Below are 14,139 nucleotides of genomic sequence, written 5' to 3'. Positions count from 1 at the left end.
AAATAAATAAATGCAAATAAGTACATAAAATAAAACAGTCCAACTTTTTCCTGAGTAACCGATGACCACCGCCATAACGAATTCTAACTTCCGTTTGGATGCTCTCATGTTAAAATTGGGTAAAAAGGGTAGACTAAATTACTTAAACTGAAACTTTTAAAATATAAAAAACACACAGCTTAACGCTATTACATCATATCATATTATATTATATTATATTATATTTATAGCCATTTTTAAAACGTTGTTGTTGATAAAACAATATTATATAAGTAATTTTTTTTATCATTTTTTTAATTTATATAACAAAAAATATAACAGTTGATACAGTCAATAAAATGATATAACATAAAATAAAAAAAAAAACTGTTGATTTAATATATAATAATATAATCTAATGTGGATACATGTCATTGCAGTGTACTATATTATATTTGCAACATATAAAAATAAATGTAAATATAATTAGATAAATTATAAAGGCAAATATAAGCATTATATTATATTATATTATATTATTTTGCATTACATTACATGAACTTACATTTTAAATACATATAATATATACAAACATCCACATTATTATATTTTATTATATTACATTATATTATATGTCATGTAAAATGTTTTGTTACATTATGTGATATTATATGTTTTGTTACATTACATTAGTCTACTTTTTAAAAATATTTTGTTACAAAAACATAACACAGTATCTAAACTGTATTTAAGAGATCTGCTCAAGAAGGCTTTTAACTTTTGCTGCTCCAATCCCTGACTACACAAAGGTTATAAATAGTCTCTGTGTTATTAATGGCATAATGCATTAGCATTTCATCAAGTTTTTGCTATTACGATAGCACTAATTTTATCTCAGTGTTGTACCAATTAACTAAGAAATATCTTTTGCTTAAGTGAAGTACTATCAAGTTGCAAAGTCTACAAAAATGCAAGCCTATATGGAATTGGATCTAGTAATAACGATGCTGTATAACAATGTTTGCTGCAATTTGAATCCTTGAAGTGCATTCCAGTCTAAAGCCTTCATTATGCTTGCCTGAAACTGTCTGCCTGGCTCCACTGGACTGTTGTTACGGATGTGCATGCATTCATCTCTTCACAGCCTCTGGATAAAAGCCCCATACAGGCAGACAGGGTGAATTAAAATAGCCGATCTGAAATCCACTTAAGCCTTATGTAAGCCAAGCTGCCTAACCCTCACAGGCCCTGAAGCAGTGCAGTCTGTGCAGCGGCACTAAGAGGCTACAGTGCATGGTACTGTGAGAAAAAGAAAGGACTTGAGTATGTCACACAAGATAGGTAAAGGCAAGGCTTTTTCATCCACATAGCTGTTTGACCATTTGTTTCGCTCCTACAGAAGCTACAGAGCACTTGTTCATATCCTGCAATTCAATATTATGCTTCTAGTATAGCAGTTGGTACTGTTATCAGTAAATGTTCTGTTTTTTCACCACCACTTTTATTGCTAGAACAATGGACAGATGACAGGAAACGATGGGCTCTTCTACTGCTCTCTTCCAGGGGCCAGATGATCCAGATCAAAACTCATTTTAATATTTGCAGGCTATTTTACAAAAGGAAAACGAGGGGAAAAAAAAAACATTTAAAATCCATAGGTGTATATGACCATCTTCTTTCAAAGAAATACAATCAGAGTTATATTACAAATGCCCTTGTTCTTCTAAGCTTTATAATGGCAGTGAATGGCTGTTAAGATTTTGAAGTCCAATAAAGTGCATAAAAAGTACTCCACATGGCTCCGGAAAGTTAATAAAGGCTTTCCGAAGCAAATCAATGTGAATCCATATTTAAAACTTTGTAAACCACAATCTCTAGCTAGAGACTAAAATATGCTAGTCTTTGCAAGAACCATGTTTTGTTTACAGCAAAGGAAAACCAGTTCTCTCTTGGCTTATATTGAAATTCTGACATTTTTCCTTTACAAATCCTCATTTTCTACTTTTAATTCATGACCAGTGTTTTTTTTTGCTCTCTTCACTGTGCTTCCGCGTTCATCACTTCTCACCGGAGCTTACACTATGCCTACATCATCCGCTGGAACGCCAATCTCGTGAACGCGAAGCTAAAGTTTTAAATATCACCGTTTTTCTTACATAAATGCATCACTTCAGAAAACAATGGAGGTTGGACTGTTACAGCTGATCTGAGGTAAGACGCTGATGTCAATCAACTATTGTGGGAGTGGCCTCTGTCTGTGTGACGCCACACTGACAGTCATCTGAGAATGGCTCAATTTGAAAAAGGGGATATTATTTTTACAGATTAATTAAAAACCACTGCATGGATTTTTATCATTATAGTGTAGATTTGTACATACACTGCCAACACACAATGTTCAAACAACATGTAAAAGTGAAGTTTGCATCCGATGACCGCTTTCATACACGTCTACAGAAATAATATAACAAAATTCGATTCGAATACCCACGTTTCTGACACAAAACCATGCTGCAGTTAGTGTTACTACAGTAAACCCATGGTAAATGATGGCAATATGAATACTGAAAAGCCTTCAAAGTGTTTCTGCTGTTTGTCAGCATTGTTACATCTGACTTTAAACTACTTTAGATCACAGAGTCATTTGTGTTCTAAATTCAAACACTTCACACTGGATTTCACTGCACTGTTTAATGCTTGTGTGATCAGAAAATGAACGCATCTGCTCTAGTTAGCTTGCGCTGCGCCGAACGGATAAACAATCTATGCGGCACGGTTCAAATGAGTCTGTTTCGTTCCGCTTATGGCGCATTATCAGAATGTCTAACATTTATCGAACTCTTGTTAGCATTTTATCGAGAAAAAAAAAATCTCACAATAATTCAGCCCTAATTTTTAGGAGTAGTGTACATTAGAGTATTAAGCAAAAACCTGGTAAAATACCATGGTATAGATAAGTGCTTCCAGGACTAAATATAGCATGAAAGAGCTTCCTCGCTGCAAAAACCATTCCGCAAAAAACACAGCTATGGACATAGTATTTTGCAATAGGATGTTATAGGAAATCCTGCTGAGGTCATGTTGGACTGTACCCGCTTTACTACCATGTGATGTTCATGGGGGGGCCTACATGGCTTTCCATCAACATGTTCTTATCACCACCCACCAGAACGCTGCCCCACCTAGAGCTGTCTGTAAACACACAGGGCCTACAACCACACACAGGGTAAAAATAACCTCACAGACAGTATGTACAGTCACCCGAGCCCCAAACACCTCACGCGCCAACCAGAAAACACACACAAAACTGAAACACATGCAGGGTAACACACACCGTGTGTGTGTGTGTCTGCCAGAGAGTGAGTAGGTCACCTGTGTGGTGACAGGGCTGAATAACTAGGCCACATTTAGATGTGGCAAATCCATCTGCTATCCTACATTACAGCACTTTGCTAATGGGTAATTCAGCCAGTGGAAACTGCTCAAGGGTTTGCAGTTAGATGTCATGTGCTAAGGAGGGTGAAGAGTGTTTGAAGTTGTGGGGATGATGCGTATGATTAGATGTAGGATGTCACATGTTTAAGTTTAATATTTTAAGATGAAGCAGAAGTGCTAATGGATTTTTTCTTCCGTACTGTTACAGATCTAAGAAAATTAATCCGTAAAAATAATTAATCTGCTTTAAAAATACGGCGAAGACTTGGTTCTGTGCATTGGTTGTAGACTGTATTTTGAGATTTGAGTGTTGAAATCAAAAAAAGAAGCAGATGATGACAAAAAAGGGTCTTATTTTCAATTCTGTGATTGGTTACAGAAGTAATTTTATCCAGCACTGCACATGTGTGACACTGGACCACAAAACCAGCCATAAGGGTCAATTTTGTAAAATTGAGATTTATACATCATCTGAAAGCTGAATAAATAAGCCTTTCATTAATGTATGGTTAGGATAGGAAAATATTTAGCAGAGATACAAGAATTTGAAAATTTGGAATCTGAGGGTGCAAAAAATAAATAAATAAAAAAAAAAAACAAAAAAAAAAAAAAAAAAAAAAAAGAGATACTGAGAAAATCGCCTTTAGAGTTGTTCAAATTAAGTACCTAGCGATGCATATTATTAATCAAAAATTAAGTTGAGATATATTTACGGTAGGAAATTTACAAAATATCTTCATGGAGCATGATCTTTACTTAATATCCTAATGATTTTAGCATAAAAGAAAAATTAATCATTTTGACCCATACAATGTATTGTTGGCTATTGCTACAAATTTACCCATGCTACTTATGACTGGTTTTGTGATCTAGGGTCACATATATACCTAAAACACTATTTAAAACAGCTAGACGGCATGCAACTAATTAAAACAGAGCACAAGATGTTGCAATGTGTTTAAAAAAGTATTTTTAGACATGTTTTTGTGCATGCGGGAAATCCTATGCAGATTTATCCGATGACGTTTGAGTGGGATGACCATGCAAGATGACAGTCAGTGGATGCAGTAATCAGCATGTTGAGTTCAGCACTCTCTATTTGAACCCAGAGCATGTCATTAAGTATCACCACCCACCTGGCTGCCTCCCCCAGTCCCACATCTCAATGATGGAGTGATGGAAAGATGAAGCCACCGCCTCTTCCTCTTCCTTCTTTTCCTTATCGTTTGTATCATCTTTCTTTTGAGTGCAATCAGCACAGTCCTCTGAGAAGGTGAGAAATTTTAGACATTTAGAAAACTAAAAACTCATGAAAAGAGTTCAAATTTACAAATATATCGAAAATTTTTACCTGGATGGGCAGATTCTTCTTTGTCAAAGACAATCTCTCCATCCTTCACCATCTCGTTCCACATCTCACTCAGTCCTTCAGGAGAGAAGGCTCGCTGTAACACAGAGGAGATTATTATTATGGCTGTATAATCTCTTCCAATTATTAAAAAAAAAAAAAACAATATATTACTTAATGGTATATAAAATATGTTAAAATGTTTTTTTGGTATGGCCAGTTAAAAATGGCCAAAATAAAATACATACTTTTATTTACAATATTTTTTCATAACATGTCTCATATACAAAAAATGGCAGAGAGAAGGTAGATATCATTTGGTGATTGACCATTAGCACCTGTAACATTTCTATTTCGGCCAACAAGTCTGCACATTAAAATACCACCAAAGGCTCACTGAGGACTTAGCAATAATTACTGAAATTCAGAGGTCAGACTCAAGTTTCAAATGTCAAAAATTAATCGAGATACCAGACCTCAAACTGTAAAAAGCAGAGAGACTTTCCCAACCACTGACTTGATGCTAATAACAGCTACAGCATCTTGAGCAATGCTCCAGACAAATGTCACAGTGACACAAACACAGAGATACACATAAACAGCATTTTTGGGGGGGGTTGATTTCATAAGCCATCACTTCACTACTACCAGGAATCAGTACTAAACACATCTACTGTTTTGAAACTGAATCTGTTGAACAATTATTCACAGCACATGCATTTTCCCTTCAAAACAAGAAGGAAAAAAAATGATAAAAAGGACGATGGGAAAGCATAATTCACAGAAAAATTTGGCAGTCTGGAGAGAAATAAAATTTCTGTGTAATTCCCTTTAATATAGTAATGTACCAACTGACAGGGTTTATTGTATAGCTCACAGCATTAGCTCACAGAGATTTTTTTTCCTTGGGGAAAAAAAAAATAATAATAATAATAGACATAATTTAGCTGATTCTCTATATATTCAAGTAAAACAATGCCAAATTGAATTGAGATCAAAACTGAATCACATCACAAGCTTGTAAATCGAAATTAATCAAGAAGCCCTATTTATGGCAATTATTAAAAAAATAAAGTAATTTAAAAAAAAAAAAAAAAAAACTAAAAATACAAAAAGACTGCAATTTTGAACTCCTGTACAAGCGATGTGAGTTTAGGTCACATTTGGGAACGCAACCAGCGCCACTCATCATGCCAGATTTGTAATGAGAAACGCTTATGAACCGGATGTTGTCAACAAAAAGAAAAGATTTAAAGTACTGTGGTTTTGTAACAAAAGTTTGATGGTGTAATATTTAAAAATAAAGAAATTAAGACAGCATTAAATATCACTATTGTAATTGTACAGTCGTATTGTTTAAATTCTATATTTTAATTATTTAAATTATAATTTATATGTTCCTTATCTTATTTCTTAGTGAATAAAACGATTGTAATGTTTCTTTTTTTATGTTTTTTATTTATTGATAATAATCAATAAAAAAATAACAATAGTTCATACACCAGTCAAAAGTTTTTTTTTAAAGATTTTTAATTTTTTTTAAGTCTCTTCTGCTCACCAAGCTTGCATTTATTTGACCCAAAGTACAGCAAAAACAGTACAGTTTTTAAATATTTCTACCATCTGAAAAAGCTGATTGCTATTTGAATGCATTTTAAAATGTAAGTTTTTTTCCTGTGATCAAAGATAAATTTTCAGCGTCATTACTCCAGTCTTCACATGATCCTTCAGAATAAGGTTCATGATCCACTCCAGTGTCACATGATCCTTCAGAAATCATTCTAATACATATAATATACACATCTCTGATGAATAAAAATATCAAAAGATCAGCATTTATCTGAAATAAAGGGCTTTTGTCACATTATACACTATACCATTCAATTTCTTTAGATTATAGAAATGAATAATTTTATTTAGCAAGGATGCTTTTTTAAATTGATCAAAAGTGATGATAAAGACATTTATAATGTTACAAAAGATTTCTATTTCAGATAAATGCTGTTCTTCTGAACTTTCTATTAAAAAAATAAATAAAAAACTACTCAGCCATTTTCAACATAATAATGAAGAATGTTTTTCGAGCAGCAAATCAGAATATTAGAATGATTTGTGAAGGATCATGTGACTGGAGTAATGATGCTAAAAATTCAGCTTTGAAATCACAGGAATAAATTACATTTTGAAACATATTCAAATAGAAAATTGTTATTTTAAATAATACATTTTTTTTTTTAATTTTACTGCTTTTGCTGTACGTTGGATCAAATAAATGCAGGCTTGGTCTTCTTTAAAGAAAACATAAAAAATTTTACAGTTCAAAAACGTTTGACTTAGTAGTGTTTATTAGTCATACTGACGTGTGTGTGTATGTGTGTTATTTTAATAATGATTTTAAACATTTAAAATTTATTTCTCTCTCATTTTAAATGTAAACTTTTAATCAGAAATCACAATTTGATTTTTTTCCCACAAATCGTGCAGCCTTATTAATAACATCTCATTTCCCATTTTTATATAAAGAACAACATTTTTGCTTCTGACACTGAAGTCACTCATCCACATGACCAAACTAAAAAAAGTTAAAGCAAACTTTCAAAACAAAACTGACAAGCAAACATCTTGTTTCAAACATTTTTATACTTCTCACAAACAAAAAAACACCCAGGCAGCTTTTGGCAAGTTCATAATAATCATAAAATCAGGCCTCATGAAAAGTTTCCCTGTAAACACCAACAGCAGGCCAGAAAAATAAGCATAAAGAGACTTCTGTTTGCTTTCTGTTCACATTGACTGAAATGCTGTTACCCCATTGCTAAGGGAACAGTGTTTAAAAACGCACACAATGCAAGCTTTTTAACAGTTTAAGACCTTAAGCAAAGGTTTTAATATCCTGCTGACCAGAAGAAATTATCTATCGCCATTCAGCATCAGTACTCACCGAGAAATGAGATTCAAGAGATTTTCAACAATTCCTGTTTCTACTGAAGCTTAGGTACCACCACACTGCTTGTGTCACTGAAGACAGCTATGTAGATGTAAATGTTGACCAACAGTGCAACCAAATAGCTTTGGGATAAGGACTTCAATAAATCCCAGCCCCCCTAAAAAAGCCATCAACACCCTATATTTATAGTCAAAGACTATATTTGGACCGATGACCAAATTCATTCTAAAATTTACCTGCAAGTCTATCTTCAGCCATTTGTCGTGGAAACGCAGCTGGGCATCAAGGGAAAAAGATGGAGACGGCATCCTTCCCTCAGCTGTCCAGGCTGCAGATGCAGCCTTCCCTAAAGAAACACATTCACGGATCAAACGACAAGTTAACACTGTGAAGCTCCGACCAGCAAAACAAATCACGTCATGCTATCTATATCTCATTAAAACAAGTATCCCCCTCAGTTAATATTGATTATTTGTTTATGGATTTTCCCAAAGGCACAGTAGTTCAGTGTAGCACAGTCTGTAGTTGATGATGTAATCTGGCTGTTTCAGATGATTGGGAATCATCTCCATAACCGAATTCAAAAATGTGCATTCATTCCATGTTCAGTATACTACTTTGCATTTATTCATCTTAAACATCTAATGCATTGCAAAAACGGATAGTGAAAAGGACAGTTCACACAGAAAATTTGCTCTTAACAAAATCCATTTGAATTTCAAGATTTTCTCAAGAATGTGTTTTCCATTAAATAAACGGTGTCTGAAGATATTATGCTACTCAAATTCAAAACACTCCACAAGATTCAAAATTTAACTCTTTTCAAATTACGATTATATTCATGGGTGAAAAAGACTGCAATTTAAGTTATTATTCATTGATTATCTTACACTCTAGTTAGCTGTTAACCACTGAGACGGAGTCAGTGAACTCAAGAATCACTCAGATTGATTCTGTGACTTTGATAAAGCAATTCTTGAACTATAACTGCACAAACAGTATGGACAATTATGATTTTGTGTCCTTGATAAGGTCTGACATATTCAGACACTGTTCATTGTCACTGCTCAACACATTCTTTAAAATACCCTCATGTCTTCCACAAAGCCATATGGCTTTGGAATGACATAAGGATCAAAAAATATTGGCTGAAAATATTTTGGGTGAACTGTCTCTCTCTAACTTCAAGTATAAACCAACCTTGAAATGTTAAAATACTTCATTAAATGGACAAATTAGCATTTTTTAGCATATAAGCAATAAGACATGAAAATAACATTATTCAAAATGATACAAAATGATCGTGGTACTGTGTTAAGCCATCCACACCTGATCGAACAGGAGAGCATCACTGAAATAATTTATTAAAACAAACTGGGTGTTGGCTTGGTCATATTCTCCTATCCATATCTAATAATCTGAGTCACCATGTAGATGTGCGTAAAATATTGTTTATATTTCAATCAACAGATGTTGCTGTAATGCTGCAGGTTGCTATCTGAGATCGGTGTGTTTGTTGATTGAACTGACTGTCAGCCGCTAGCAGCTAAACGACAGGACGTTCTTAAACACTGACAGCGTTTTGACCTACTATTCTTGAACACACCACAGTCTATTAATACCGCAAACCAGCTATCTTCTTCTGTCCTGGAAGTCATTACGGAATCGACGCATCTTTTACCTGTTTGGATGTCTTATTGAATCCTTGCTTCTTCGGTCCTACCACCAGCTTTACTGCACTTTAATGTCGGCCATGGCGTGTGGTGACTGACAGCATCAGCAGCCAAACAAATGAAGAGGAATCAGATGACGTACAACAACCGGAGGGCGGGACGCCGCGAGAGCCAATCACAAGCTGGGATGGACACACATGGAGCACGACGTTCAGTAAAATGAAAATTTATCAAATGATGTAAATTTCGTTTTAACGCATAAGCATTTTTCTAGGACTTACCTACATGGGGATTTGACGCGTAAGATATATATTTTATATTTTTAGGCTAAAATTATCTTAGAGTGTTTAAAAGAAATTCTATATCTTAAGTTCTATGACTGGTCACGATTTTTTAACCATTTTATTTCCTTCTTTACTGTAGGTTCCTGATTATGATGGTTGAAAATGCATTCTTAAAAGTACAACTATTCAATATAGTTTCACAATAACATTAGGTCATTTTATAAAATTATAAAAGAATTAGGAAAATAGCCTACTGTTTTAAATAGTTTAAGTTTGTTGTTTTTTTTTTTTTGTTGTTTTTAAAAAAAGGTGGTAAATGTATTTATTGCAGTGTTGTATAAGTGTAAATGTTAGTTTAAGAAATGAAACCATGTTGTTTAAAATGCTCCTCCTCTGGTTTTAAGATATTAAAGGAAGAATTTGTAATGAAAACTGTTTTTATTATTGCTTCAATGAAATACAAGACACCTGAATAAACCCAAGACACCTTAATAAACTCCAAACAGCAAAATATATACACTACCAGTCAAAAGATTTTTAATTTTAAGTCTCTTCTGCATACCAAGCCTGCATTTATTTGATCCAATGTACAGCAAAAACAGTAAAATTTTGAAATATTTTTACTATTTAAAGTAACTGTTTTCTATCTAAATATATTTTAAAATGTAATTTATTCCTGAAATTTAAGCATCATTACTCCAGTCACATGATCCTTCAGAAATCATCATAATAGTCTGATTTGCTGCTCAAAAAAAAAAAAAACATATTATGTTGAAAACAGTGGAGTAAATTTTTTCAGGTTTCTTTGATGAATAGAAAGCATTTATCTGAAATAGAAATCTTTTGTAACATTATAAATGTCTTTATCCTCACTTTTGATTAATTTAAATGAAATGTGAAATTTAGATGAAGTATTCACGTCTATAATTTCTTCACACACCCATATATATATATATATATATATATATATATATATATTATATTTATTTTATTTTATTTTTTTTTTTTTAATATAGCTTTTGAATGGTATAGTGTATAATGTTCCAGAAGCTTGCTGATCTTTGGATCTTTCTATTCATCAGAGAATCCTGAAAAAAATTACTCAACTGTTTTAAATATTGATAAGAAGAAGAAAAGAAGCAGAAGAAGAAATGATTCTTGAACAGCAAATCAGCATATTAAAATGTTTTCTGAAAGATCATGAAGTCCGAAACAATGATGCTGAAAATTAAGCTTTGATCACAGGAATAAATGACATTTTAAAATATATTAAAATAGAAAGCAGTTATTTTAAATAGTAAAAATATTTTTTTTTAATTAACGAAACATGAAGGTGACCCCGGATTTTTTTTTTCTCCATACAATGAAAGTAAATAGTGGCTTATATTGTCATTTTGAACTATCCCATTTAACGCTTGTAAGCCTCTCTTGATATTACAACGCCACCTGCTGTAAACAGCTTGAAGCTTTGCGTAGCCACCACATATTTGTACTGGGCGTCGTTAAAACTCAAATAAAGCAAGGAATCCGGCATATTTAAATATAATGATACTGTTTTATCTGTGTTAAAACGCGTATACATTTTTCTGTTCCATTATTCATTTTTACATATAGCTCTGTATCTACTTTAACCAGTAGAGGTCGTTAGTTTGGCAAATAACTCCTGGGAATGGACTTCCGGGATGCAGTGTACAGCGGTTCATATGTTTCGTGTGTTTCTAGTCGAATAACAAACCCCACAACATAACAGGCCTATGAGGGCAGTGATTTAAAGATAGACATTATATTTACATACGTTAATGGACGAGGCTTCATCCCCAGTCGTTGGTATTGTGATTGCTGTCGTGTCCAGTTTTATCAATGGATCCACGTTTGTACTACAAAAAAAGGGGATACTGCGAGCCCGCAAATCAGGTATTTCACATCAGAGGACCACTGTCCCCCATATTTTGTCATGAAGCAAACTTACACTTTCTGTCCAGATAAAACTGCCCAGATTTTATGTTTAAAAAAATGATCTAGTTGTATGTTACCACAGGTGGGACTTACCTGGCTGACTGTGTGTGGTGGTGTGGTACACTTGCAAGTGAGGCATTCCTCTGCTACTATAAATAAATGAATGTTAATAATGGTGGTTTAAAAGTGTATGTTGATGGGGTTTTTTTATAGTGATCGTGGGACAAATAGGAAATTTTCTGGCATACAATGTTGCCCCTGCAGTTGTGGTCACTCCCCTTGGAGCCCTTGGTGTCCTATTTGGGTGAAATTCTTTATTTTATGTTATAGTATTTAACGTTTTAAATTAAATGAAATTTATTCAGTAGTATGAGCAATCTTAAAATAATTATTACAGCAACAACAACATTAGCATATTAGGGCACTTTTTACTGGTGATTTATGTGACTGTGTTGTTTTATCATTAATCAGGGCCATTCTGGCATCCTGGGTTCTTCAGGAGCATCTCAATCTCATAGGGAAACTTGGCTGCGCTTTGTGTTGTTGTGGTTCAGTTGTGCTTATCATTCACTCACCCAAGTCTGAAAATGTCACATCAAGAGCAGAACTAGAGGAGAGACTGATGGACCCAGGTATGAAAAACATGGCTGATGGAGCCATAATTCATGTATTCTCAGTGGTTAAACGGTTGCAAAACACAAAAGATGATGTTGTAAAGAATGTCGGCATACCAGACAGTTTCAGTTCACATTGATGTCTATTGTATAGACAAAAAATACAATGAAAGCCAATGGGAACCGAAACTGCCATACAGGTTTCGAACGATATGAGGGTAAATCATAACAACATTTCATTTTTAGGTGGACTATACCTTTAGAGTTAGCGTTGATAACACAACACTCATACGAGGATACCAAGCATAGATGAATCACAAAGTTATGGAAATCAAGCATTATTGCACATTTGTGCAAATCACTTAACAGCAGGTTTTTCAAAGGGGTTATTTCCTACAAATAGTGTCAAGTAGGTTGCTTTGAATAAGAGCATCTGCAACTCTTTTCTGTTCTGTTTTGAATGTTTTTGTATCCACCTTATTCTTCATCGCGGAAGTAGAATTTCAGTTTATTAGCCGCTATAAGGAAATAACAAGAGGAATAAAAACATGCAGTAAAACTATTTGAACTACATACCATAATTAAGAAAATACATTAAAATAATATAAGACTCCCTAATTTGCAACATCAAGCAGCAAAACAAGCTGTTTTGTACAGCTGAAAACAGCTGGACGCAGATGAGACCAGAAGCCAGACCCATAACATTTACAAATAGCAATGATGCTGAACAAAAGACAAGCCTTAATGTTAAAAGGTCCATTTGTTTTCTCTGAACTCACTCGTATACATTACCATGTTTCTGATCTTTCTTTTCATGTTTTAGTGTTCCTAGTCTACATCTCACTGGTTGTCCTGTTACTGATCATACTGATCGGGTGGCTTTCTCCAGCTCATGGGAAATCCAACATTATGGTGTACGTGGGCATCTGTTCTCTCCTTGGAAGTTTCACTGTGCCAAGCAGCAAAGGTTTGGGACTGGCTGCTCAGGAGGCCTTTAGTGGAACACCTACAAGTGATAGCAGAGCATTTTACCTCTTCCTGGGGTTGTTGGGAATTCTCATAGTCAGTATTCTGATCCAGTTCACCTTTATCAACAAAGCCTTGGAGACCTTCAGCTCTAACATGTTTGAGGCCGTTTACTATGTGACGTTCACCTCCTGTGTCATTCTGGCCTCTGCGATTCTCTTTAGGGAATGGACAGCACTCAGCATTGTGGACTGTTTGGGTATCCTGTGCGGTTTCATCACAGTAGCTGTTGGTGTTGCCTTATTGCGCATTTCTCAAGAAGCTAAACTTTCTTGGAGCCAAACCAAAGCTAAAAAGAACTAAATCACAAGTGCATATATTTTTTTTATCAATAACTGAGAGGGTTAGTTTCACAAACATTGATTGGATATGATGTGTTAAGAGTAATTAACCATTGCAGATCCAAATAAGGGAGAGGTTGTATAACATTTTATATACTAATTATATTAAAAAATTAATTGTATTTTAATATTATTATGAATCAGTATTAACTTGTTGATGAGTACTTGCTTTTAATTACAATAAATTATTGATTGATGTAATGAACTGATTAATTTTTAGTGTACATGTAAATCGAATAAAGTAGTTAAGTGCTTACTGGAAATAAAACTAATTTATCTTAACCTCTGTTTTGTGTGTGCTCATGTATAAATAATTTTTTCCTATATATATAAAAAAAATATATCTTTAATTTTTACTAACAGATGGTTATGCTGGTTTTAATGCCCACATTTGAAAAACTAACAATTATTTTAAATATATTGACTTAGCCAGGTGAATATAAAATTATATATGAATGTTATTCATGTTATATAACAAACACTTGCAGGATTTCCGTCTGGAATAACTCTATGGCGACCGTTTTGGTCAGTCTACC

At 33.8% G+C, this 14,139-nt stretch overlaps 2 protein-coding genes across 4 annotated transcripts in view; one reads left to right on the top strand and one right to left on the bottom strand.

Moving 5' to 3' along the window:
- herc2 (HECT and RLD domain containing E3 ubiquitin protein ligase 2) overlaps positions 1-9,470 on the bottom strand; it is a 56,264-nt gene extending 46,794 nt beyond the window's left edge. For both annotated transcript variants that reach the window (XM_051111743.1, XM_051111744.1), the window contains exons 1-4: positions 9,391-9,470; positions 7,946-8,055; positions 4,766-4,859; positions 4,551-4,679 (exon numbers count right to left, since the gene is read on the bottom strand). In XM_051111743.1, the coding sequence (XP_050967700.1) occupies positions 4,551-4,679; positions 4,766-4,859; positions 7,946-8,017 (295 nt within the window). In that variant the 5' untranslated portion in view covers positions 8,018-8,055; positions 9,391-9,470. The remainder of the gene's footprint in view (positions 1-4,550; positions 4,680-4,765; positions 4,860-7,945; positions 8,056-9,390) is intronic.
- Positions 9,471-11,320: 1,850 nt separating this feature from the next.
- nipa1 (NIPA magnesium transporter 1) lies at positions 11,321-13,859 on the top strand. 2 transcript variants are annotated; one of them, XM_051111705.1, is made up of 5 exons: positions 11,321-11,580; positions 11,689-11,752; positions 11,836-11,926; positions 12,094-12,254; positions 13,060-13,859. In XM_051111705.1, exons 1-5 carry the CDS (start codon positions 11,527-11,529, stop codon positions 13,563-13,565), a joined length of 876 nt encoding a protein of 291 aa, XP_050967662.1. In that variant the 5' UTR covers positions 11,321-11,526; the 3' UTR covers positions 13,566-13,859. The 2 variants fall into 2 exon arrangements, with proteins under 2 accessions (XP_050967662.1, XP_050967661.1); XM_051111704.1 differs by having other exon boundaries at positions 11,322-11,580; positions 11,705-11,752.
- Positions 13,860-14,139: the final 280 nt, after the last annotated feature.

This window comes from Labeo rohita, chromosome 6 (genome assembly GCF_022985175.1).
Source record: "Labeo rohita strain BAU-BD-2019 chromosome 6, IGBB_LRoh.1.0, whole genome shotgun sequence".
NCBI lineage: Eukaryota > Metazoa > Chordata > Actinopteri > Cypriniformes > Cyprinidae > Labeo > Labeo rohita.
This window is presented reverse-complemented; position numbering and strand designations above follow the sequence as displayed.

Excerpts from the sequence above, each read along its gene's own strand:
- nipa1 (XM_051111704.1), top strand. The coding sequence starts at position 11,466 with ATGGACGAGGCTTCATCCCCAGTCGTTGGTATTGTGATTGCTGTCGTG. Across the intron at positions 11,581-11,704 it reads ACTGCGAGCCCGCAAATCAG|GTGGGACTTACCTGGCTGAC; the intron begins GTATTTCACATC and ends ATGTTACCACAG. Across the intron at positions 12,255-13,059 it reads GGAGAGACTGATGGACCCAG|TGTTCCTAGTCTACATCTCA; the intron begins GTATGAAAAACA and ends TTCATGTTTTAG.